General features: G+C 53.4%; 2 protein-coding genes across 3 annotated transcripts in view; both read left to right on the top strand.

Annotated features, from left to right (window-relative positions):
- Positions 1 to 4200, top strand: part of FGD5 (FYVE, RhoGEF and PH domain containing 5) — an 83591-nt gene extending 79391 nt beyond the window's left edge. The window contains exons 20-21 of the mRNA XM_055135510.1: positions 2402 to 2556; positions 2855 to 4200. Of these exons, the coding sequence (XP_054991485.1) occupies positions 2402 to 2556; positions 2855 to 2891 (192 nt within the window). The 3' untranslated portion in view covers positions 2892 to 4200. The remainder of the gene's footprint in view (positions 1 to 2401; positions 2557 to 2854) is intronic.
- Positions 4201 to 17324: 13124 nt separating this feature from the next.
- Positions 17325 to 27015, top strand: part of NR2C2 (nuclear receptor subfamily 2 group C member 2) — a 79825-nt gene continuing 70134 nt past the window's right edge. Inside the window, exon 1 of one of the 2 annotated variants that reach the window (XM_055134265.1) lies at positions 17325 to 17740. The gene's annotated coding sequence lies outside the window, so the exon portion shown is untranslated. The remainder of the gene's footprint in view (positions 17741 to 27015) is intronic. The other variant, XM_055134267.1, reaches the window with a different exon arrangement.

The following is a 27015-nucleotide window of genomic DNA, read 5'->3' as shown; positions in this document are numbered from 1 at the left end:
TGGTGGCTTTCAGGCAGCTGGCTCCGGCTTGGTCCCCAGCACCACACGCTCCCCCGGAGCACCGAGGAGGGGAGCAGGCGCCAGAGCAGCTGCGGGCCCGGGCACGGGGCTTCCTGCCTGCTGGGCTGAGGCCCTCGGGGAGGAGCCAGGGGGCCTCCTCAGCACGGCTTCGGAGACCCCCGAAGACTTCTCACTGTTTCGTAGAGGCGCCCCCATGGCTCGGTTGCTCCCTGCACGGGAGCGGCCCCCACGGGGCGTGGTGGGCGTGGGGTCGAGTTGTTTTAACCTTTTAAGTAGGAATTCAAGCGAGGGACCTGCATTTTGCTCCTCCCAACCTAGCTTGCTTTGTTCTTTGGTTTTGATCTGTCACTTGGGCCACACCCGGTGACGCGCAGGCTTACGCCTGGCTCTGCACTCGGGATTTACTCTTAGTGGTGCTTGGGGGACCATGGGGCACTGGGGATCGAACCCCGAGTCTGCTGCATGCAAGGCAAACGCCCTACCTGCTGCCCTGTCGCTCTGGCTCTCAATAAACATTTTTTAAAATTTGCTCCTTGTTCTTCTCCCACCACCTGTATCTCTGGTCCTTGTGGTTTTAATGAGCATGTTTGTTTGTGTGTGTGTGTGTATATATATATATATATATATATATAGTGTAGCCCGATGGCATATTGGGGGCACTCTCATGTTCAGGGGAATGAGGACCATCATTGTTACTGTTTTGGGTAGCTTGCCAGGCTCTGCCATATATATATATAGCACCGTAGCACTGTCGTCCCATTACTCATCGATTTGCTTGAGCGGGCACCAGTAACATCTCCATTGTGAGACTTGTAACTGTTTTTGGCATATCGAATACGCCACAGGGAGCTTGCCAGGCTCTGCCGTGTGGGCAGGATACTCTTGGTAGCTTGCCGGGCTCTCCGAGAGGGGCAGAGAAATCAAACCCAGGCCGGTCACGTGCAAGGCAAACGCCCTACCTGCTGTGCTATCACTCCAGTCCATATACATATATGTGTGTATATGTGTATATATACATATATGTATATGCCTATGTGAATCTGTCCATATAAAAATGTCCTGCCCACTGACAGTCGGAGTTTCCATCTCTGTATGTTCTCTGGGTTCGTTTCCTTGAATTGTTCTCAATTCTCCAGCTTGGCCCCCAGCAGCTGCCTAAGACATGCACATGTGACCAGGAAGAGTTCTGGGGGGGCCAGGGAGTTCGTGCCCGAGGCAGTGTATACACCTGCCCTGCACAGGCCTGGGCTCTGCTCCCGTGCAAGGTGTGGTCCGCGCCTGCCCAGAATACTCTGGGCGTACCCTGGACCTCCAGAGTACCTGGGTGGGGGTGTTGCCCCTACTGAAAAGAAAAAAAAATAAAACAGTTTTTGGAAGCTGAGTCCGAGTTTAGGGTTACGAGGTGGCAAGGTTCAGCTTCTGGCTCTGCCCCTGCCGCCTTTTCTTTCTGACCCCTCCTGGCTGGACTCGGTCTTACTCCTGGCTCTGTGCTCAGGGGTCACTTCTGGCAGTGCTGATGTGATGTGATGTTGGGGATCAAAGGAGCGTCAGCTGAAGCAAGGCTGGTGCTGTAACCTTGTGGTGTCTCTGATCCTGGGGAGTTTTGCACCTGCGCTGAGCCTCAGTGTTTTCCTAGACTGGGAATCACCCCTGACTCGCAAAACCTGAATATGATGAAAAATCCCTGGATTCTCCCCCAACCCCCCCAGGGGGTGGGGAGAGGGTTTAGCCTCCTGAGCAGTGCTCAGGAGACTTGAAAACCCAACATGGCAATTCTTTTTTTTTTTTTTTAATGTTTTTGGGCTATACCCGATGATGCTCAAGGGTTAATCCTGGCTCTGCGCTCAGGAATGACTTCTGGCAGCACTTGGGGGACCATATGACCAGATGCTGGGGCTCGAACCCGGGTCAGCCATGTGCAAGGCCAGGGCCCTCCTGGCTGTGCTGTCGCTGAGGCCCCGATCATGGCTATTCTCAGCCAGCCAAGGCAGCGCGGTTCCATGCTAGGGCCCAAGATGCCGTGCTGGGGATAACCTGGGCCACCCCAATAGCTTTCGGGTTCCAGGGCTGCACCCCCCGGTACTCAAGGGATGGTGCTGGGGATCGAACCAGGGTCGACCACTGCAAAGCATGTGCCTTCACTCCAGTTCCTTCACTCTTTTCTATTTTGGGGGGGCCACAGCCAGCAGTACTGGGGAGACCAATAGTGCAAGGGCTGGATCCTGGGGCCCCAGCCCTGTGAGCGGTCTCGTCAGCCCGGGGGGGTCTCCCTCGCCCCCAGAGCTCCCCACGGTGTGTGCCGGGAAACCGGGCGCTCAGTGAGTGCCCCGCCGGTGCCCGTGCCGTCACGCTGACGCCCCTTTCTCCGGGTGCCCCGCAGGACACCGTGGCCACGGAGAGTATGCCGCTGCTGGGCTTCACCATCGCCCCCGAGAAGGAAGAGGGCAGCAGCGAAGTTGGACCCGTCTTCCACCTGTACCACAAGAAAACCCTGTTTTATAGCTTCAAGGCAGAGGACACCAACTCGGCTCAGAGGTATGGGACCCCGTGAAAGCTTCTCAAAACAGAAGTGGCTGTGGCCCGGGGGCTTCTTGTCCCCCCACTCCAGGCCCCCCTGGGGCCACAGTGCCTGTGCTGGGATCCCCAGAGTGGGTTCTGCTGTGTTGGCCGGGACCTTGCGGCCCTGAGCACTGTGGTCCAGAGCACTGGCTGAAGGTCAAGGAAAGGAGAATGAACAGGACACAGGCCCGACCTCAGGCGAGAGAGTAGCTAGTCCCGCCACGCCCCCCGGGCGGGTCTCAGGCTGACCCTGACACCCCACACTGTTTTGCAGGTGGATCGAGGCCATGGAAAATGCAAGTGTGTTATAGCAGTTACCGAGCGCGTGGACTGAGGAGAAACTCTTAGTTGCGACATGGATCCTTCTGGAAACCGAGCCGCGTCTCCACTGGTCTGGACCACATCTGGCCTCAGTGCAGAGCCCGGCCTTGTTTTGCTGTCACCTCCCTGCCCCCCTCCCCAAGTGGACCCTAAGGGATATTTATGGACTGTTCCCCTTCTCTCTCCGCGTCCTCCACGCCACCGGCCGCCCGCGGGCATCAACTGCGGCCTCACCCAGCCGCGAGTGGGAGTGGAGCCCAGCGCCGGAGGGAACTTTCCAGAAAGGTGGGCTGCTCTGGAGACGAGCTTGCCCGCCTTCCTCCTGGCGACGTGCCCGCCTTCCCGGCTACTGATCATGGTGCCTCAGGTGACAGAGAAACCACCAGCGGATCTCTCTCGTCAGAAGCACTTTATTCACAGTTCCCTGAGCTCCGGGGGCAGCTGGACCCCCACGGACCTGTCCACCGGCCCCGCGCGCGGGTCACTCGGGGCGTCCTTGGGGGGGTGGCTGGGGGGGGGAGCGCATTGTCTCCGAGGGTGTCTGTGACAGTGCGTGTCCAGTGACTGAACAGGGGGACGCTGGGTCACTGCACGAGCCCTGGGAGCTCAGCCAGGTCGCCCCGAAGAGACAGGTCGGCTTTGATCAGTTGTGCCTTCCTGCATGTAGCCCACGAGCCCGATGGCCACGGTGCCTGCCGTCCCCCTGCTGCTGACCGGAAGGAAGGCCTTGGTAGCCGCCAGCAGGGAGCCTCTCGCCAGGCAAACTTGTCGTCTGGCCGGGACTTGAAGACACTCTGGGTGCCCGGCTGGAGATTGTCCTCAGAGCTGCAGTTCACGCAGGGTGTGACATAAAACCGCGGGCGGGCGCGCTCCTTGTTTCTCTCCTCGAAATAACTACACCAGGGGCAGGGGAGAGTGCATGGGGGGCGAGGCACTTGCCTGGCATGCAGGTTCCAGCCCCGGCACCACCCCGGGTCCCGCCAGGAGCGACCCCTGAGCAGCACATCCAGGAACCAGCCCTGAGCACTGCTGGGTGTGGCCCCCAGTCATCAGTCCAGCTGCGACAGCCTGCCCCCTCCTCCCGCCCCCCCAGCCCTTCACCCCAAAAGGCATCTGCTGAGAAACCTTTTGTAAAAGCACCACCTCAAGGAATTCTTTGCATTAAATATTTTCAGGGGAGCTGGCTTGGGGCTTTCTTCTCCTCCTCTGTAGTTCTTTGCCCAAGTTTGCCTTGGGGACTGGGGGGTTATACAGCTCGAGGTAGAGCGCGTGTGCCCAGTTCTGTCGGGCCGGGGTCTGTCCCCCAGAAGGGGAGAGAAGCACATAAGCACATAATGATTCAGACTGAGTGCCCGGACAGGCTTCGTGCTCATTTTTTTTTTCTTTTTCCTTTTTTTTTTTTGCTTTTTGGGTCACACCAGGCAATGCACAGGGGTCACTCCTGGCTCATGCACTCAGGAATTACCCCTGGCGGTGCTCAGGGGACCATATGGGATGCTGGGATTCGAACCCGGGTCAGCCGTGTGCAAGGCAAACGCCCTACCCGCTGTGCTATCGCTCCAGCCCCTCGTACTCATTTTTGTGGGCTCAATTCCAGATAGATCCTTTCTGCTGTCCCGCTTCTCTAAATGCGCGTCCAGCAGGCGGAGTTCAGCACGGGTGAGAGGCCCTTCTCCGCGGGCACGGGCGTCTGGAAGGCTCAGAGCGCCTTTCCATGAAATCTGTGCTTCTGGTGCTGTGGGAAGAGGCCGTGTCCCGGTCAGGGGTCACTGGAATAAAATTGCAGGGCTGGAGAGAACACAGTGAGTTTTGTGAAGAAGTCGCACAGGCCGGCGGCCCCTTCCTGGTTGTGTAACTGGGAGCGGCCTGGCCAGTCGGCCCAGAGCTCCTGGGGTAACGCCGCCTGCGGGTGCTTGTCCCCTGGGCCAAGGCATCTGCCTGCGTTTCCTGGCACCAAAGGGCCCCTCTGCTGGGCACCCTCAGCGAAAGGGGGAGGCAGCAAGGTGCCTTCTGAGGCACAGGGATTAGAACACGGGGCTCGTCACCTCACGGATGTTGTGTTCATCTGTCCCACGAGACTGCCCTGTCTCCTCAGGGTTCAGGGAGCGAAGGGCAGGCTGAACCTCTGTGAAAGGGGTGGGCCACCGGACACCAGGGGAGTGGACGACAGAGCGGAGATCCCTGACGTGGACAATGAAGGAAACGCACCCCTAGTGCTTCCGGCCTGTGTGGTGGTGAGGAGAGGGCCTGGCGCTTTCTCCCGCCCGGGCATGGGGTGATCTCTTGCCCTCGGTCTGCTCCTCAGAATTGGAGCCACCTCATGCCAGTTGGTGGTTAGCTGACCCCATGCAGCCCTTCTGAGCCTCGGGGTGTCCCCCCTCAACCTGCAGATTGCTCTAGAAGCCACGGTGAGGCTGGGGGGTGCTGACCGCATTCCCGGGGCCCGTGCTCAGTCGCATCAGAAATGCACTAGGCGGGGGCCGGAGCGATAGCACAGCGGGTAGGGTGTTTGCCTTGCACGCGGCCGACCCGGGTTCGTATCCCCGGCATCCCATATGGTCCCCCAAGCACTGCCAGGGGTAATTCCTGAGTGCAAAGCCAGGAGTAACCCCTGAGCATCGCTAGGTGTGACGCAAAAAAAAAAAAAAAGAAAGAAATGCACTAGGCGGCCCTTGTCAGGCGGGTGGACGGATGCTCGTCTGCCCTGCGCGTGGCCTGGTCCTGCCCTGGGCCGCCCCCCGCAGGCCAGCACCGTGCCCCAGCGGGGAGCAGGGCCGAGCCAGGCGCTTCCATCCCCACTGGATGATAGGAACGTCGCTGCCAAACTCCGAGGTCCCAAACAGGGACAGGAGGCCCGGGTGGAAGCCTGATCTGTCCCCGCGGGCCCGGGAAGTGCAGAGGTTCCTGTTTCCCGACAAGTGTTGTGTGGCTTCTCTGATCCAGGCTCACGGGCCACTCAGAGGACAGGTGTGTCTCCTCTGCGAAGAGGAGACCTTCGACAGCGAGTGAGAGAAACCTGCCTGCGAGTGTGGCCCAGCTCACTCGGGAGTTCGCTCAGTGGCAGCGGGGTGGGGGCGTGAGGCAGTAAAGCCCCCAGGTCCACTGTCTGGTTTTCGCTGTTGTCCAGTGTCAGCTCTGTTCCGGCGGTGGCTCTCAGAGGCCGGATGGTGACTGCCTCGCTGACGGGTCTGCGGGCTCCGTGGCTCCCAGCCAAAGAGGGGACGCCTGGTTTCCTGGTGCCAGCTTCTTCCTCAGGCCCGCCACAGTGCCCAGGGGTCACACCGGCAAGGACCAGTCAGCTGGGGGCAACCACTGCCAGGAACTCACCCCTGACGTCCGCCCTCCCGATCACGTCTTCTGGGGTGATGTGACAGAGTAACTCACCGCAGGGACATGGGCACCTAGTAGGGCTACTTGCCGTTACTCCTAAGTGCTGGCTGTTTCCGAATCAAAATACGCCCGTTCAGTCAACACCCAAAACGCCTGGCCCTCTGGCCCCCGGGGGGAGAACTGTGAGTGGTTTTAGCAGCGAGCAATAGCGGAGGTGTGTGGACGTCACTTCATCTCATTCTCTCAAGGAGTCACTGAAGTGAGTTGCGTTGTCCCGTATTTTTTTCTGGTAGGAGACCAGGGTGTCCCTCCTGAAAGGGCAAATCTGCTGACCGAGGAGCAGTTGGTGGAAGCTGTTTCCAGTCAGAGCAAACGCTGCGCTCATCCGCCCAGCTGAGGGAGGGCCGCCTAGCAGCGGGGTCACTGCCCAGGCCAGTTAAACATCCCCTACCCATAGGACCATTCTCTGGGGATTTTTACTTTATTACTTTTAATCGAATCACTGTAAGATACAGTTGCAAAACTTCCATGTTTCAGTTTCAGTCATGCAATGATCGGACACCCATCCCTCCACCAGTGCACATTCTCCACCACCAGCGTCCCCAGTACACACCCCTCTCTCCATCCCTCCGCCTGCCTCGATGGCAATTTCCCTCTTACTCTCCCTCTCTACTGTTGTGCATGATGGTCTGCAATACAGATGCTGAGAGGCCATCATGTTTGGTCCTTTATCGACTTTCAGCACACATCTCCCATCCCGAACGACTCCTCCAACCATCACTGACTGAGTGATCCCTTCTCTATCCCAGCTGCCTTCTCCCCCAGCTCATGAGGCAGGCTTCCAACTATGGAGCAATATTCCTGGCCCTAGTGTCTACTGTCCTTGGGTGTCCGTCTCATGTTATTTTATATTCCACAAATGAGTGCAGTCACTCTACGTCTGTCCCTCTCATTCTGACTCATTTCACTTAGCATGATACTCTCTATAACCATCCACTTAGAAGCAAATTTCATGACTTCATCTTTCCTGACAGCTGCGTAGTATTCCATTGCGTAGATGTCCCAAAGTTTCTTTAACCAGTCATCTGTTCTCGGGCACTCGGGTTGTTTCCAGATTCTGGCTATTGTGAACAGTGCAGCAGTGAACATGAAGGTGCAGATGTCATCTCTACTGTGATTTTTTGCACCCTGGGGATTATTCCCAGAAGTGGTGTTGTGGGTTATATGGAAGCTCAGTTTCAAGTTTTTGAAGGACTGTGCATATTGTTTTCCAAAAGGGCTGGACCAGTGGGCATTTCCACCCACAGTGAAGGAGTGTCCCTTTCTCCTCCCTGGGGGTTTTTAATGACCCTGTGCGGCCACCCTCCCCGTGTGCTGGCATCTTGGGAGAGACTTTGCAATCAGGTCACGGCACACTCTGGTTCTTTGACAGATAAGGGGATGCCATCTTACAGGAAAGGGCCCCCTGTGTTGAAAGCAGAATGACAACTGACTGGCTCCATTCTCTGCTTTGACCAGGTAGGTTAATGCCAGCATGACTGGTACGAAAAAAAATCTACCTGAAGAAAGCAGCAGAGGGGGCCAGAGAGATCGTAAGGGCTCAAGGTGCTTGTCTGGCACGTGGCTGACCCCAGTTCAGTCCCTGGCACCGCATGTGTCCCCCGACCCCTCCAGGAGAGATCCCTGAGCACCGATGGACGTGGACGGCCCTCCCCAGAAGCACCAGGGCTCGGTCCCAGGCACCGCACTTGGTCCCTTCAGTCCTGCCAGGCGCTGAGCCAGGTGCTAGCCCTGAGCACTGTGGGGCCCTCCCTTCCCCCCAAAAGGGCAACTCAGGGTTGCTGGTGCATGGGTGCAGGGATGCAGGGAAGCGGGGGGGTGGGGGCGCGTGAGCTGCACATGTTGGCCATGTACCAACAGCTGTGCTCCAGCTGTGGTGAGTGCAGGCAAAGACACACGTTCCTTACGTGTTCTCCTGTAGCAGGAAAACAGGAGGTCAGGATTTAGATGAATTGTCATCGCCAGTAAAACCCGTGGCCCCACAAATCTACTGGCCTGTACTTAACAGCCCCTGGCAGCGCTGGCCCAGAATTCATGACTGTGCAATGGAGCCGCCCGCTGTGAACAGCGTACAAGGGAAAATCAATTACTTCTTGATCGCTGCAGTAATTGTCTCTGCCCCAAAGTGCAAGACTTGATTATTCCAACATGGATAATTACGAAAGTTATTATCGGCATACAATTAGGCATCTCTCTGGCAGATACAGCCCTACCATCGTTCGGTATGACCCTGAACCTTCCTTTATGGGGCACAGTGAAATATGACCATGGTTTCACTATGGCAATTTGACTTAAGTCTCAACGTTTTACCCGCCCAACAAAGAGTCTCCATGTTATCCATCAAGCTATCACTGTCTCGTTCTGTGGGTTCACTGTTCACTGTCATCCCGTGGCTCATCTATTTGTTCGAGCGGGCACCAGTAATGTCTCTCATTGTGAGACTTGTTGTTACTGTTTGTGGCATATCCAATATGCCACGGGTAGCTTGCCAGGCTCTACCGTGTGGGCACGATACTCTCGGTAGCTTGCCGGGCTCTCCGAGAGGGGCAGAGGAATTGAACACGGGTCGGCCGCATGAAAGGCGAACACCCAACCACTGTGCTATAGCTCCAGCCCCGTTCTGTGGGTATGAAACAGATTAGTCTCCTAACAAAAAGCCGTAGATAAGATTCTCTTCTTATTAATTTGTTTTGGTGGGGTACCCAGGGTTATCCTAGCTCTGTGCTCAGGAGCTATACTGAGGTGCTCGGCGGACCTTGTGTGCCAGGAGCAGAACCTGGAACTCCCACATGCAAAGCAAGTGCTCCCGGCCTTTGAGCTAGCTCCCCGGCCCCCAGATGTTATAAAAAACATTTTAAAAAGGCTTTTTCTAGTTATTTTTTTCATTTTTGCGCTTTGGGTCACACTCAGCGACGCTCAGGGGTTACTCCTGGCTCTGCACTCAGAAATCACTGCGGGTGGTGCTTACGGGATGCCGGAGATCGAACCCAGGTCAGCCCCATGCAAGGAAAACACCCTCCCCGCTGTAGTGTCGCTCCGCCCCCCTTTTCTAGTTTTTCGGCTTTCAGATAAGTCTCCACTTTATTAAGTTTTTTCCTGCGAAAACTTTATTGTCTTTTATTTAGGGGAGCTGAAGGGGAAGGACATAGCACAGTGTTTCATTTGGTTACATGGGGTAACTGGGGCCCCCAGCAGTGCTGAGACTAGCCCCAGCTTGGCGCTCTCTCCCAGTGTGCTCAGGCGATCGAGCAGCGCCAGGCATCGAACCCGGGCCTCAGATCTCAAAGCATGTCTATTGGGCGAGCTCCCGGGCCCACAAAAGTGTTTCTTAAATGTTCTCTTTTGGAGAAAACAAACAAAAAAAAATCATGCTAAAGCATTTGCTCATTGGCACACTTCAAAGTACATGTACCATTAAAAATATGGAAGGTTTCTATCTCCCTCACGTAAGGCATTTAATTCAGAGTTCAGTGGGGAGCGTTGATTCCGCAGCTCTGTTACAACGCTGTCACCCTGGGCTCCCTCCCACCCACTGGCCCGTTAGGTGGGGCAGCTTCTCCCTGACCCGGGGTGGGCTCTCAGTGGGCAGTCCCAGACAGTGGCAAATGTGGAACATGGTAAGCCGGCGAGGCCTTCTCCCCACGGCCCCCACCACCTCCCTCAGCTCGAAGATTATGAATACCCTCTTATTCTGGTGGCTGCCTAAACTCTCACACGTCCAGTGCCTGATAAATACTGATTTTCTTAGTACCGAGATGTTGATTATCGAAGGTCTGACGCATCGATCAGCAAATCAAACTGTGGTCCCCAGAAACACGTTACCCTATGCATTGCCAGGGCTAGTACTTGCGCTCAGGAATTATTCCCAGAGGTGCTCGGGGGACCATATGGGATGCTGGGGATTGAACCGGGGTCTGCTGCATGCGAGGCAAATGCCCTCCGCACTGTGCTATAGCTCTGGCCCCAGATCTAGGAATTTTCTATTAACCCGGTCAGCATAAGAGAGCAAGGAAAGGGGCTGAGTGCTGTGTGTGCGCTCTGAGGAGAATGGCCGGGACCTCGGAAGCACTGTAACAGCCAGGTCCTAGCTGGCCAGTGACGGCAGGCTTGGCGGGGTGTCTTGACACCTCATGCAGTCTTGGCACGGAAACCCATGGCAGTTTCCTTCTCAGCACCCACAGGTTAGGAGGTCAGGTGCTCAGGGGGAGCGTGAGAGAGCACTGAGGAAGGGTGCAGGACAAGGGTCGGTGTGTGCCTGCGGGAGAGGTTGTTCCCCAGAGGCAGGTGGCGGGGGAGGCACCCGAGCAGAAGAGCAGGATGACAAAGGCGTGTGAGGATGGGGCCGTTCAGAGCGGCCCGAGCGTGGGGAGGAAGTCAGGAGGGCGGGTAAGACGAGGCAGCTGTCTGGGTGCGAGGGTCACCGCGCGCTACAGAGGCTCGGAGACCGTCAGCTCCAGACAGCAGAGTGACAAGCTCCGATCCAAGTTCCAGAGAGTCCATCTGCTCTCCCACCTGAAGACGGTCAGGGTGAAAACGTAAGGGCACCCCAAGAACTGCACGCTCCCCTCACAGTGTGACTCCAGAGTGCCGGAGGCGCAGTCCCCTCCCCCGGAACCCACACAGCCCTTTTTTTGTCAGCAAAATGAACAGCAAACAGAGGAAGTGACTATATAAAATGCCACTTTGTTCTCGTATGACACTTGACCTTGGAATGCTTCCCCCGCACTGTCCGGAAGCCCAGGTCACAGCAAGAGTCCCCTTGTCAGCACTCATGCTACTAGCCAGTGCCAACTACTGAACACTCAAGGAAACTTCCAGAGGATTCCAGCTCCAATCACTGTCTGGAGGCAGTTATGAGGCCCTGAGGAGGGGGAGAGGGGGTGAGAGGGGTTAGAGGGAGAGGGAGGGAAGGAGAGGGAGAGAGAGTCCTTGAGTCTTGCAGTGACTGTGACTATGCAGCCAAAGATAACCAGGAAATAAGCATTTCATCACTCCCCTCCCGAAACCCACTGAAAGAACAATAAGTGAATCAAAGGATTCATCTACAGATGAAAGAAAACGCGAGGTGAAGCGAATAGTACGGAAACGGTTTGGTTCCTGTTTAGAAGAAAGACCGAGCATGCATGGACAGCGGCCACTGATTTGCAGAGAAGGGGAACAGCACGGCACCTGTTAGAGGAACTGGTGATAGTCAGGGGCCCCGGGTATGCTGAGGACAGAAGTGCTGGCTAGTTTCTGGGAGAGTCCTCAGATCCCCAAGCTCCACCCTGGCAGGAGACAGGAATTTTATTCTAGAAAGAACCAGAAGAGGGGCCAGAGTGATAGCACAGCGGCTAAGACCTGGGTTTGATCCTCGGCATCCCATACGTCCCCCAAGCACCCCCAGGAGTAATTCCTGAGTGTGGAGCCAGGAGTAATGGCTCCTGAGCATCTTCAGTGTGGCCAAAAATAAGCCAAAAAAAAAAAAAAAAAAACCAAAAACCTAAAACAAAGCAAAACAAAAGAACTGCCTCAGTGGCAGCAGGCAGAGCTGAGCGCAGTTTACAGGACTCCCGCCCTCCAGCGGGTTGCTGAACCCTGTGAAACACCCTGCAGCCTCCAAAGGAGGACCCCACACGTACAGGTCAGAACTGAGACAGGGACTTTCGGCTTCCTGGATCTTTTTTGCTTTTTTTTTTTTCTTTTTGGGTCACACCCAGCGATGCACAAGGGTTACTCCTGGCTCTGCACTCAGGGATTACTCCTGGCAGTGCGTGGGGGACCCTATGGGATGCTGGGGATCAAACCTGGGTCGGCCGCATGCAAGGCCAACGCCCTCCTGGCTGTGCTATCGCTCCAGGCCCAGAACCAAGATAATTTTAGCTGTTTTCAGACCCTCATTCCTAAGTGTACCCCGAGTCTGAAAAAGCCATAAGTCTCAGGGGAGCACCTCCTCTCCCCACTGGGCCCCAAAGGAGAAAGGCCAAAGCCATGGCAGAGCGCGGAAGGGAAGGCACCTTCGGCTTCAAACACTTCCTGGGACACAGTGAGAAGGCTGGGGGGTCGAAATAGCCTCTTCATTCAAGGAGTGCCACTGCTGACTCTCAGACTTCCCATGTGGAAAGGCCAGCAGTCTGGAGAAGAGCTTCTAGGTCTCAAAATTCAAGAGTTTTATGTAGGTGACTCTTTAAAAACAAACCAACAAAAACCGCCTTTCCCAGGAACCCTCGGGGCCTACGGACAGCCATGTTTTTTTTCAAATAGAAAAGAAAAATCTAGTTTTACATTATGTCCCAAGGAGTTTGAGCAAAGTGCAACTGGAGACCACACCTTTGCAAGGCCCAGTAAGCCCCGGAGGAAAAGCCAAATGTAGATAATTCTCAGTGGGTCGTTCTGGAGCACCTCAGGAAGTCCCCTGGATGGTGTCACCTGTTCCTGCGTTCCAGCACCGCCAACAGGTCACAGGCTCAGCCGCTCTCTTTCCTTCTTGGGAATAACAAGGGTCACGTGTGCAGGAGGCGAGACAGCTCCACGGAGTCTTCCAAACTGACAGAGATTGACTTCGACAGAAACAAGGAGGGGACCAGAGGATTTTCTTCCTCTCCAACTTCTCAAGGACAGAAGAGAAGAAATAAGCAAAAGAGTCACAGAGGCTGGAGAGTACAGTGGGCAGGGCACTCGCCTTGCATGCAGCCAACCTATATCTGATCCCCGTCACCCCATACGGTTCCCAAGCCCTACCAGGAGTAATCCCTAAAGCTCTGCACTGGAAGTAAACCCTGAGCAGGGCTGGGTGTGCCCCCCTGTGCCCCCCAAAGAAGGAATCACTACGAATTGTTCTACTTATTTTTTTCTCTACCATGTCCCCCCTCCCCAGAAATCATGTCCCCTTGCTTTCTCGCCACATGACTTTGGAGAAACTATCTTTCCGTTTAAAGCCGCAGCCTCTTCAGCTGTAACAAGATAATTCCATCTACTTGACAGGTTATTGTGAAGATTAAAGAGGATAATGCATAAGTATAAGAAACATGCTATCTGGTTTTCAGCAAATGCATGTTATGATTCCACAGTCAAAATTGGGGTAATAACATGTATGAGGCTCAAAAGTTTATTTTATAAACATGTCATAATATACAAAAGATAAACAGAAGTGTCACACAACTATATATAGCATTAAAGCTATTACAGAATAATTGATATAAAGATGTATGGTACACGAGGATAATTAAGCCTTCGTAGTCTAGAATATAAAAAAAACCAATTATGCCATCATAAAAGAACTACCCTTACAAGTAAAAATATCTCTGTTTAATAATAGTAATGACAGCACATCTAAAACTGTTTTGTAAGATTTGACTTCCACTCAGTCAATATGTAGATTTACATGCAAATTTACAATACTTTTAGATGACAAGATACATGTTCGATTGCCTCGGTACCAAACAAAACTTCATGTTCAAGTTTCTGTTCTCACATCACAGAGAAGTCAATGATTGACTGCAGAATGGCTGCTAACCACAAAGGACCTGCTCAGAGGCCCCCAACCACATACAGGTGCAGGGCCTGATGGAGGCTCCCTGAATTGCACAGAGCACTGTGTAGTGGGGCAGGAGTCCCAGGTCCTGTGAGGCTGCAGTAGAGACAGCCTTCCCTGTATCGACCCACAGTCTTGGTGCCTGAGCAGATGTGAACACACACACACACACACATACCTCCAGACAACCCCCCCCAACTCACCACTCCCTGGGCAGGTGTGACCATACACACACACCCCCATTCCACTCCCTGGGTAGAAGTGCACACACACACGTGCGCACACACACACACACACACACACACACACACACACACACACACCACTCCACTCCCTGGGCAGATGTGAACACACACACACATCCCTCCACACCCCTCCCCACACACACACCCCACTCCACTCCCTGGGCAGATATGAACACACACACACACACACACACACACACACACACACGCACACACACCTCCACTCCCACTGAGGCCCCTGGCTCTGTGAGTGAGCCAACTTAATGGTCAAAACAAAAAGAAGGGGTCTGGAGCGACAGCACAGCGGGTAGGGCGTTTGCCTTGCACATGGCTGACCCGGGTTCGATCCCCAGCATCCCATAGGGTCCCCTGAGCACCGCCAGGAGTAATTCCTGAGTGCAGAGCCAGGAGTAACTCCTCTGCATTGCTGGGTGTGACCCAAAAAGAAAAAAAAGGAAAGAAATCCCTGAAACTGCACTTCAGAAGAAATACGTATTTCTCCCGGTCTGGTATGTGCAGAATTACTTGTTATGCTCAGAACAAGCACTAATGCCAGGCCCAACCCAAAACTTCAGAACCACTGGGAACCTGCCCATTCCGAAATGCTCAAGTGAAAAGCCCTTTATTTTATTTTTTTATAATTATGTAGGAGTACATTATTGCTATTTATTTAGCCATTGATTAAGCGGATTGAATTGGGCATGAACTCCACATTATGTTTTTTTTTTTGTTCTATTCTGAATGTTTATTTTATTTCCCCCTTTTTTTGATTCACCGTGCGATACAGGTACAAGGTTTTCATGTTTGAGCTTCTGTCATACAATCATCAAAAATTCCCATCCCCTCACCAGTGCACATTTTCCACCACCAAAATCCCCAATACGCCCCCCTTACCCCTGTTCCAACCCTTCCCCTGCCTGTGTGGCAGACAATTTCCCCCACACTTTCTCTCTACGTTGGTTATATTCAATATTTCAACACCAGTCTCACCGCCACCCAAACCTGCTGAAAGGCAATGCTAGACCATTTGTTTTGTATTGCTTGGTATGGACAGAATATAATGTCCAGGAAATTCTGTGAAGCCCTTTATTTTAAAGACTGATGCAATCTTAAGAGCACTGTTTCCTGCGCACAATGACGGTTCTTATGAACAGGCACTCAAGAATCACCCATGTAAAAGGAACTTGAATTTTACCTATACAAATCTATCGAATGTTACAAACTTAAAGTCACCAGAAAGACTTAGAGCAAAAATTTAGAGAAAATGACACCACAGCAATGGAACCACAGCCAGCGGTGGTCCCGACTGCTCACCTGCGAAGCATAGATCTGGTTTGGGGGCTGGGGGAAGTTGCGCAGCCCCATCAAGGCACGGTTAACTTGCTGCTCCTTTTAATAATAAACTGGCCTTCACTGAAAATTTACTGACTATGCTCTAAGCACCCAGCTAATGCAGCTTGATTTACAGCAGAAACCTTAAAATCTGAGTCCTGGTGACCCTTATGGCACATGGCTCAGGGCAGGTCACTTAACAACTGTGCCTTGTGAATGCAAAGTGTCTGGTTCACGAACTGCTGAGCATTCAGTGAGAGAAAATAAAAACAAATTTAGGATACATTTTAAAAGTATGGAGAAATGAACTAAAAGCTGGGTTCGTCCTGATAAAAGCCCAAGAGGATTTTTTGAATGTAAGGGAAAAGAAGAACCTCTCCGTCTCTGAGCGTTTATTCCCAGGAAGGGTGCAGGATAAATACCAGGCAGGTACCTGCGCCAAAATGATTCCAGTCATCTAGATCAATCCTTCTGGAGAGGTCAAAACTTAAGCAAGAAAAAGGGGGCAGAAACGTGGGTCGGTTTCACACGTGGGAAGAGTTCCACGTTCTAGTCCGGGCCCTGCTGGGGATGGTCCTGGTGACCCTGCCCTGCCCCCGCGAACCCGACTCGGTGTGGCCCACATGCAAACCCGAAAAGGTTTCTTCCTGAGCTAACCATCAATGCTCAGGAGCCCGGCTGGCTCTGCACTCAGGAACCACACTTGGGAGCTCACAGGTCCCTAGGAACGCCAGGGATGGAACCCAGGTCGGCCACACGCAAGGCATGTGCCCCACCCGCCGTATCACCGCTCCCACCCCAAGCCCAAAAATAAATAGCGGAGGAAAATCGGCACCCCAACTCACAAGGTCGAGATTTTCTTGGACCTTCCTCGTAACGTTCATGTAGCTCTAAATTTAAGTCTTATTTACAAATAAAAACAGCCGTGCCCGCCACCCCGTGCCCCCGCCCCTCGGGGACTGCAGGGTCCCATCGGAACTCTCAATTTAGGGGGGCTCCTCTCCCCTTTGCTTGCTCATATTTTTGACCTGAGGCCCACCCAGGATCTTCTTGCCCCCACCCCATCCTGCCGCAGCCCCCCCTGGGCTCCAGGACCCCGCAGCTGTTGTGTCCGCCCCTCAAGAGGCTCCCTCCGACCAGCACGTGGTTATTCGGCTTTTTATTCTCTGCCCGACCCCCAGAAGAACTTTCCCCACCGCACAGACGGCTCTCTCCTCCCCACCAGGCAGGGTCATTTCGGGCCTAAAGAAAGGGGCGGCAAGCGTGGTAGCCGGCAAATGCGTATTTTATTGAATAAACTCGGTTCTGCAGTCCGGCCCGCCCCCGCCCAGGCGCGGCGTGCAAGACCCCCGCGGGCTTCTAACAGTTATATTCTGATTTGCTTTTACAAAACGCAAAAAAAAAAAAAAAATCAAAAAAAAGAAAAGAAGTCAAGAGTCGCCGAAGGGAAAAAGAAAATGAATTTTATCTACTTAAAATTTCAATGGGGGGGGGGCCCCGGAGCGATAGCACAGCGGGTAGGACGTTTGCCCTGCCCGCGGCCGACCCGGGTTCGATCCCCGGCACCCCATCGGGTCCCCGAAGCACTGGCAGGAGTAATTCCTGAGTGCAGAGCCAGGAGCGACCCCCGAGCATCGCCGGGTGTGACCAAAAAAGAAAAGAAAAGAAAAGGAATCGCAGTTGGTCATTTTGCACAACGTCGCCTCCCGTTCCGGTGAGCCTGCGCCGGCGCCGCAGCGCGGGAGCGAGGGGCGATCCCGCCCGCCGGGGCCTGACGCCGCGGCCGGCCCCGGGCCGAGCCCCGCGCCACAGCGAGCCCGGCCCGGCCCGGCCCGGCCCTGCCCTGCCCGGCCCTGCGCGGCCCGGCGGGGGGCGGCGCGCGGGGAGCCGAGCCCGGGCGGCCGGGCCCGCGGGCCGCGCCGCCGCCGCCGCCGCCGCCGGATGGGCCCGCACGGCCGGCGTTCCGGTGCGCGCACGCGCCTCAGCCAATCGCGAGCTCGCCCGCCCCCCGCGGCCGCGACGAGGCTGGCGCCGGGAAGAGGAAGAAGAACATTCGCCCTCCTCCTCCCAGCGCGCGGGCGGCGGCGGCGGCGGCACCGGGGTCACGAACTCTGACCTTTCACTGACAAAAACAATAACAAGGCCCCCCCGCCCCGCGACCCCGGCGGCGCCTCCGGGCCCGCCCCCGCGCCCCCCCTCGGCGTCTCGTCGCTCGCCCGCGGCCCCCCCCCGCCCCCGGGCTCCCGCCAGCCGCGCCGACGCCGGGAGCCCGGCCGCCCCGCGCCTGCCCTCCGCGCCGGGGGCCGCCCGCCGCCGACACGGGACCCGCGCCGCGGCCGCTTTGGCGCCCGAGCCGGAGGTAAAATGGCACGGGCGGGGGGGGCGGGCGGCGGGCCGGGGCGGGCTCGGGCCGGCGGCGGCGGCGGCGGCGGCGGAGGGGGCGGGCCTGGCGCGCGGACATGGAGGCGCCGCGGCTGAACTCGACCCTTTTACCTTTGCCACGGGGCGCGGCGGCGGCGGCGCGGCCGGACGCTTTGCATAGTGGGCCGGCCCGCTCCCTCCCCTCCCCGCCCGCGGCCGGCCCGAGCGAGCGGGCTCCCCCTGAGCGGCCGGGCCGCGCGCGGGCGGGGGCGGAGGGGGCATGGCCGCGGCCCCGCCTCGCCGCTGGCCCTCCGCCAGCGCCGCCATCTTGTCCCCGCGCGGCGCGGGCTGCGGCGGGGCCGGCCTCCCCTCCGCCCGCCCCGCCGGCGCCGCCGCCGCTGCCTCCGCCCCGCGGTCCCTCCTTCCCTCGCTCCGCGGCGGCTCGCCCCTCGGCGGCCCGCGGGTCGTTGGCGGCTGCCGCGGCCCAACCGCCGTTTTCCCTCAAGGGGAGGGGAGAAGGGAAAAGGCGAAGGCGGGAGCGGGGCGCGACCCCGTGAGCGACGGCCGGGCCGGCGAACCGGAGGCCGGGGAGGCGGGCCCGGGCGCCCTAGCCCCGCCCCCCGGCCCTCTGCCGATTGGCTGGGGTCAGAGGGGCGGGCCCCTCGGGCGCGGAAGCCCTGCGCGCGGGGAGCAGAGGGCAGGGCGCGGCGTGGGGCCGGGGCGGCTGCCCGGGAGAGGGCCGGGGTCGAGCGGGCCGGGGCCGCCCTTCCAGCGCCCCGCCGAGCCCCGCGGGACGGCAGTGGTAGAGGCGACGCGGCTGGCTGACTGCCCGGCGCCGGCTTGTGGGAAGGGCCCTTTGGGGTCCGGACGCCCCTCGGGGCGCCGGCCTGGGCTTCCCGCGCGGCCGCGCGGACTGTCCGGTGCGGAGAACGGGCGTTCGTGCCCGGCCGGCCTCCCCCGGCGAGCCCGGGCTGCTCGGGGACGCGCACGGCCCGGGACAGCGGGCGGCCCGGGGCGTCCTCCTGCGGTTTCGGGCGTTCTGGCGCCCTGGGGGCCCCGGAGGCCCGCGTGGAGCGTCTGCCGGGCGGCCCCGCCCCCGGAGTTGGGGGTGCGCAGACAGACAAAGGGATGGCCGTGGAGCCCGGGGGTCCGGCTGGCTCGAGGGGGCGGCCTGGGGGAGGCGTCCTTGAGGAACCGAAGCGGAGGCCGGCCGGCCGGCGGGGTCCCCGGGCACGGCCCGGCCGGAGAGGGCAGGAACTTCCCTGTGAGTTGGAAGCCTGTCAGCGGGTCCGGCCACTAAATCGGGCAGTCGGGGCCGGGGAAGAGACTTCGCATGAGGCTGGGGACGAGCCTCAGAAAGTCCTTTTCATGTGCTTTTGTGTTTGTGCCACACCCGCGATGCTCCGCGGCTGCTCCTGGCTCTGCACCCCTGGAATTGCGCCTGGTGGGGGCGGGGCGAGGGGAACGAATGTGATGCCGCAGATCTAAATCCCACCGGCTCTTCCCCCAGAAAATAATTTTACTTCCGGATTCAGACCCTTTTTTGTTCCCTGTCGCCATTTGCAGTTAGAGTGAGTCCCACCTAACTGGGCGGGACACACAGGGGATTGGGCACAGAGTGTGATGTATCCGTAGGCCTTGGGGACTCCCCGCTCCCCCCCAAGGCACTCCTGCTAGGATCTGATCCGGGGTGAAGTATTCCTCTGCCGCATCCCTGGCTGGACATCGACACTGACGCCATCAGCTTCCTCCCTAATATATTGATTTTTTAGAATTTGAATTCGGAGGGAGAGCCCTGTCCCAGGCAGTGCTCAGGGGCTCCAAGGGCCCCTCCTGGGATACTCAACCATCCGGGCTGGCAGTTCGGTGCTGGGGTGCTGGGGCCCCCCTGAAGATGCACAGGACGCCTTGTGCCCTCGCTGCCCCAAGACTTGGAAGGGTCTCTGTCATGAAGGCCCGGCAGGAACTCACGCGCCTGCAGTTCCTTCCCTCGTTTTTTTCAGCCCCTTGTTTTCTGTTTAAAATAAGGAGCGGGAAGGTGGGGCTGTGGGTCAGTCATTTGTCTTGCACGCAGACGGCCTGGACTCCATTCCTGCCACATATAGCCTCCCCAGCTCCCCACCCAGCACTGCCGGGAATGATCCTTGAGCCAAAACCAAAAACCAAAACCCAAGATTTTCCACCATTCTCTTATACCCGTGCTCAGAGCACAGTGGATTGCTTTCCTTGACCAGGTGACTCGCCTGTACCTCTAGGGTCCCTTGACATGCTGTTCTCTGCGGCTGCAATCCTTGCAGCCTACTCACCTCCAGACCTGCGCATGGCAGCGGTCTCTTCACGGGAGCTCTGATGCCTGACACGGTAGCTTCTTGGACTTGACACTGTTCCCTTTATGCTCCAGTCTCAGGTTTCATTACTCTTCCTGTTGTCCCCTTACATATGAAAGCAGAAATGATGCTGCTCGCCATAACAGTTTACACCACTTACCTGACACTATTTGCTGAGTAAATTAACTATGGACACTTTTTGGGTTACTCCTGGCTCTACACTCAGGAATTACTCCTGAGGTGCTCAGATGACCATATGGGATGCTGGGGATTGAACCCGGGTCACCTGTATGCAAGGCCTGCCTGCTGTCCTATCGCTTCAGCCTCTCATATTTTTTATAACCTAAGTTGTTCATAGTATGTCTTTATTTGTTGGCTTATCTGGCAATTCTGATGTCAGTTCCAGTAAGAAAATGCCTGTTGTGGTATTTGGTTGAGTGAAGAAGTTCCTGAGGTATGGTACTGCCTGGAGCAATAAGTATGGGCTCAGATTTGAATATGAAGAGTCCCTTGTTGCTCAGGACATTTTTAGGAAACCCCAGATACATAGGTATAGAAAGTTAACATGCAAGCATAGGGAGATATCCATTGGATAAGGCATATGCCTGCATACCCCCGACCACGGCACCACATAGCTCCCTAAGCAGCGAGGGTGCAGTCATGGGACCCCTGTCGTCTCTGGAGTGTCACTTGCATCCCCAGCAGCACAGGCCCAGGCCAGGGCATTGAACTGCTGGCCTGGTTGACAGCCCTGGTTTCCCCAGCACTGCTCGGGAGGCTGCACCCCTGAATAAGTATACACATCAAATCGTTACTGGGGTAAGTCATAAATCCATTTTCGGCCTGGAGAGAGAGTACACAGGGTGAGGCATTTGTATTCTAACCCATTTGCTCCCCAGCACCACATGCTGTCACTACCAGGGGCCACTTCCTGGCTGTATACTCGGGGGTCACTCATGGCAGGGCTTGGTAGACCGTGTAGGGTGCCAGGGATAGAACCCAAGTTGGTTGTGTGCAAGGTAAGTGCCCTACCTGCTGTACTGTATCTCTGGCCCGATAATATTTTGTTTTGGGGCCACACTAGGCAATGCTCAGGGTTGACTCCTGGCTCTGTATTCAGGGATCACTCCTGGTGGGGCTTGGGAGGTCATAAGGGGTGCTAGGGTACTAAACCTGGGTCAGGTACATGCAAGAGAAATGCCTTACCTCTTACCGGACCTCTCTGGCTCTAGAAAATTTTAATAAATTAATATTTCCATCAACATTTTATGTGTGCTTCATTTCAGACTACTTAACACAAAGAGTAATACACTCCTTTGTAAACATATGATAGACATAGCAAATAATTTTCTTAAATTTTTATTTCAGTGTGATCATACATAATATATAATTGTCTTTTTTATATTTTTTCTTTTGATTTTTTCCCCTTTGCTTTTTGGGGTCACACCCAGCAATGCTCAGGTGTCATTCCTGACTCTGCACTTAGGAATTACTCCTGGTGGTACTCAGGGGACCATATGGGATGCTGGGGATCGAACTCTGGTCAGCTGCGTGCAAGGCAAATGCCCTCCCCGCTGTACTGTCACTCTGGTCCCTTCTTTTGACTTTTGACCCTCCCCTTCACTCATCCACTCCCCAACTCATATTTGGCAACCACCAGTCTAAGATTTAATGTGTAAGATCATACACTATATGTATATGTATGGCTTCAGTTGGTTTTAATGCTCTCAAATTCTATCCATGTTTTCACTAGGGTAGGATTTCCCTTTTTTCACAACTGAATTATTTATGTTACCACATCTTTACTCTTTCACACATCAGCAAACATGGGTTGTTTCTGTTTCTCAGTCACTGTAAGTAATGCTGCACTGGATATGGGATTGTGAATGTCTGAGATAGCGTTTTGTTTCCGTCAGGTAAATAGCCAGAAATAGACTTGCAAGATCATTGGTAGGTTTTCTGTTCTTGTTTGTTTTGTTTTGGGACCACTTGCAGGAGTGCTCAGGGCTCACTTCTGGCTTCACACTCGGGGATCACCGCTGGCGGTGCTCAGGGGACCGTATGGGGTGTTGGGGATCAAGCCCTGGTCGGCTGCATGAGCGGCAAGTGCCTACCTGCTCTACTACCGCTTCTGGCCCTATCTTTTTCTTTCTTTCTTTTCTTTTTTTTTTTTTTTTGCTTTTTGGGTCACACCCAGCGATGCTCAGGGGTTACTCCTGGCTTTGCACTCAGGAATTACTCCTGGCAGTGCTTGGGGGACCATATGGGATGCCAGGGATCGAACCTGGGTCGGCCGCGTGCAAGGCAAATGCCCTACCCGCTGTGCTATCACTCTGGCCCCTCTTTCTTTTTTTTAAATGAACTCCATGCTGCTTTTCCATAGTGACTTCATAAATTGTTACTACCATCAGCAGTGCACAAAGCTTTCCTCTTCTGCGTCATCATTTTAACTCCTTTTTTCAACTTTCGTATGCCTTCTCTTCCATTTTTGTTTGTTTGTGCAATGACCTGGTGTGCACAGGAATGGGGCTTGCTGGGGTACCAGGTTGCAGTGCTCACACCTGTATGTGCTCATGAGGGCCATGCAAGCAGCAGTACCAGAGGACTATATTTTTCTGATTGACCTTGTGGCGTATGTTCTCAGGGCAGGTCAGTCCACGGCTGAACGGTTCCAGGGCCCCTGCTTGTTATTGATAATTACTATTCTCATAGTGGTGTGGGATATTTGGTTGTGGTTTTTATTTGCATCTCCCTGTTGACTAAACTGTGATGATAAAAATGATGGTTTACTATCGCGGCCACACAACCTCATATCTCTTCACAACAGGTCTGACTCTAGTGGGGAACTCCTAACAATAATAGTGAGTTTTTTGTTGAAATATTGAATGTAACCAAAGTAAAGAGAAAGTAAAGTGAAATTTATCAGGTGGGGGGGATGAGGGGGATAGGGGGGAAGGGATGGGAGGTATACTGGTTTTTTTTTCTTTTGGTGGTGGATTATGGGCACTGGTGAGGGATGGTTGTTTCAGCATTGTATAACTGAGACTTAAGCCTGAAAGCATTGTAAATTTCCACATGGTGATTCAATAAAATAAAATAAAAAAGCGATGGTTTAAGTGTCAGAGCAATAGTACAGCGGATAGGGCACTTGCCTTGCACACGGCCCACCCAAATTCAATTCCCCAATACATATGATCCCCCAAGCCCACAAGGAATGATCCCTGATTCAAGCCAGTAGTAGGAGTAATAGATCCTGAGCACCACTGGGAGTGTCCCAAAAACAAAAAAGTGATGGTTTGAGTATTTTTGGAGCAATAGCACAGCGGGTAGGGCGTTTGCCTTGCACGCGGCCGACCTGGGTTCAATTCCTCCATCCCTCTCAGAGAGCCTGGCAAGCTACTGAGGGTATCTCGCCTGCGTGGCAGAGCCTGGCAAGCTACTCATAACGTATTTGATACGGCAAAAACAGTAGCAACAAGTCTCACCACTAACAACAAGGATGTTACTGGTGCCCGCTCAAGCAAATCAATGAGCAACAGGGTGACAGTGACCCTCTATCAGACATTTACTTTGCAGATTTTTTCCCCCATTAAGCAGGTCGACTTTTCATTTTGTTGATGGCTTCCTTCGCCACACATCAGATTTTTAGTTTGATGTTTACAGTCACACTTGTTTATTTGCTTACTTGCTTTAAGTTTCGGATTTAAAAAATCCATCAACACCTATCAAGGAGCTTACTATCACTTTTTTGTTTTGCTTTTTGGTTCAGGTCTTTAATCTATTTTGAGTTAATTTTTTGTTTGGTTTTGGGGGATCATACCTGGCTGTGCTCATGGCTTACTCCTGGCTCTGTGGTCAGGGGACCTTATGCAGTGTCAGGATTTGAACCAGGGTTGGCTACATGCAAGGCAGGCACCTTACCTACTCTACTGTCTTACTACTCTTAAAATAGTTTATCTTTTTTGATGGTGTGTTGTTTACACAAGTGCAACAGATTTTTGGTTTTGGAATTTGTATCCTGCACCTGTACTGAAAAATAGTTCCAGAAGTTGATGGAAATGTCCTGTTTTGCTTTGATTTTGGTATTCGGGCCACACCCAGCTATGCTCAGAGGTTACTCCTGGCTCTGCGCTCAGGAATTACTCCTGGCAGTGCTCAGGGGACCATATGGGATGCTGCAGATTGAATCCAGATTGGCCCAGTGCAGGCAAGTGCCCTACTCAGTGTACTATCACTCCAGCCCTGATTGAATTCTTCTATGATTTTGTTTTCTAACTAATTTTACCTATAAATAGTTTTACTTCTGCCTTGTCAGTTTGGCTTCTTTTTCTTGTCTAATTACTCTAATTAGGACTTTATTGGAGGATGGGGGGGGCTGTGGGGGGAGGTACACTCAAGCTATGCTCAGATTACTCCTGAATCTGCACTCAGGAATCACTCCTCGAAAACTTGGCGGGTTCATATGGGATGCCAGGGATTGAACCTTCCTGCTCTACTGCCTCTCTATCTCTCTAGCCCCTCTGCCTATTGGACTTTAAATACTAACTGAATAAAAGTGAGCAAGAATTACACTGATAGAGGATGGGTATTGGAATATTATATCACTGAATGTTAACAGCTTTGTGTAATGCTCTCATGGTGAGTCAATAAAATAAAATAATTACATGCTTTTTAAAAAGTAATCAAGGGTATCCCTGTCTAATTCCAGATCTTCTAGGAAAAACTTGTAAATTTGCACTGTTAAGTATGGATGTTAGCTATGGGTTTATTATATATGTATGACTTTTGTTACATTGAGATACATTCCCTCAATATACTCTCAGTTGAAGGTTTTTTTTAAATTTCATCATGCATGATGTTGAATTTTCTGCATCTATTGAGATGTTACATGATTTTCATCATTTTGTTAACGTGTTATTTCATTGAGTGATTTGCAGTTGTTGAACAATTCCTTTTTCTTATTCTGAAATAAAACTCCACTTGATGGTTTATCTTTTAATTCGTTGTTGAATTTGCTTTGCTAATATCTTATTGAGGATAGTTTTTCATCTACTAGTCTTAGATATTGGGCAGTAATTTTTTGTTTGTTTCTTTAAGAGTTTGGGGATTGGTGTTAATTCTTTGATAGGATTCACTAATGAAGCCATCTGGTCCTAGATTTTGACCAGTGTTTGTGTTTTGGGCCACAGCTAGCAGTGTTTGGCTCCTGGACTGGTGCTCAGAGATGACTGTGAGAGGTGCTGGGGGGCCACGTGGTGCTATACTTGACCCAGAACTTGTGTGAGCCAAGCGCGAGCCCCAGCCTGTTCAGTTGGCTCTCCAGCCCACGGTTTGGGTCGTTGGTTTCCTTATAAAGCAGTCAGTCTATTCAAATTTTGTTTGAACTTAATTCAGACTTGGTGGTTGTGTATTCCTAGGAATCCATCCATTTCTTGTGCTGCTCGGTTGTTGATAAATAATTACAGGACTCTTTGTGGTCCTTTGCTGTTCAGTGTTTGTGTATCATTCCCTTCATTTTTGCACACTCACACCCTATTTTTTTCCCTTTTGGTGAGTCAGCTAAAGGCCAGTTCACTGAGGGTTTCTTTGGTTTGTCTTGGGGCGTCACCCTGCAGTGCTCCTGACTCTGAGCTCAGGGTTATTCCTGGCCGGCTCGAGGGACCATGTGGAGTACCAGGGTCAGAATGCAGGAGAGCCCATGCCAGGCCTGCCTGCTTACTCTCATCTCAGAGAACCAACTCCTGTTTCATTTTTCTTTGTTGTCTTTCCAGTGTCTTATGTATCTCTAATCTTTATTTTCCTTTTTTTTCTCTTTGTTTCATTTGTTTGTTTTGCTATGTCCACAGTGAAAGTTCAGTTATTAGAGATTTTTCTTGTTCATTGAGGGTGGGCAGATATTGCTGCTTAACTTCCCTTGTGAAAGTGTATTTCGCGGGCGGGAGCAGTAGTAAAGCCGGTAGGCGCTTGCCCTGTATACTGCCACCCGGATTCAACCACTGGCACCCCGAATGTTCCCGAGCACTGCCAGGAGTGACCTGAGCATAGCCAGGAGTAAGCCCTGAGCACTGCTAGGCGACCCCTCTCCTCCCAAGAAAGAATTTTTTTTGTTGTTGTACCTACAAATTACGGTATATTATCATGTTCATTGTTCCCTTTATTTTGCTGGTGGTTGTTGCTTGGGATCCAGCCCTCGTGTCTGCTCCACCACTGAGTTACACACCCTGTCCTTGTATGTACATGTTGATTCTGTTTGTCATGTATGGCTGTTTCCTTACTGACCGTGTGATACATCCACTGATGTAAATAGAATATAAAGATTCTCACCCACACCGCACTCCCATATTAAGTCTATCTTGTTTGATTCCCACATAGATAGATAGATAGATAGATAGATAGGTAGGTAGGTAGATAGATAGATAGATAGATAGATAGATAGATAGATATTCCAGCTTTCTTCTGCTTTTTTTTTGGGGGGGGGAGTGTTGGCATGGAATATCTTTTACATTCCTTTTCTTCCGGTCTTTTTGCAACCTTCCTTATATTTAAAGTTAGTTTCTTGCAGGAAATTTATAGACAAATGATTTGTCAATCCATTGGCTTCTCTGTGTCTTTGATTTGAAATTTTATCTATTTTTAAAGTAATTTTTGACGGGTATATACTTATTGCCATTTTGTAGTTTTCTGGTTGTTCTGTACTATTTTCGTGTTCTCTGGTTTGATGACTTTCTTCAGTGGTATGCTTAGATTCCTTTCTCTTTCTTTTCTCAATTTATTACAGGTTTTGCTTTGTGATATAACAATTCATATCTGTAACAGTCATTAAAGTTGATAACAAGTAGATCACATTCTAAAGCTGAACAGTTTTATTGCTCCCGTCATGTTTTTATGTGTCTGATACCACATTTTGCACTTTTTGCTTCTTTTGACTCCTGAGCTCACTAACATC

This window comes from Sorex araneus, chromosome 4 (genome assembly GCF_027595985.1).
Source record: "Sorex araneus isolate mSorAra2 chromosome 4, mSorAra2.pri, whole genome shotgun sequence".
Classification (NCBI taxonomy): domain Eukaryota; kingdom Metazoa; phylum Chordata; class Mammalia; order Eulipotyphla; family Soricidae; genus Sorex; species Sorex araneus.
The sequence above is the reverse complement of the archived record's forward strand: the minus strand, read 5'-3'. Positions and strand labels throughout refer to the sequence as shown.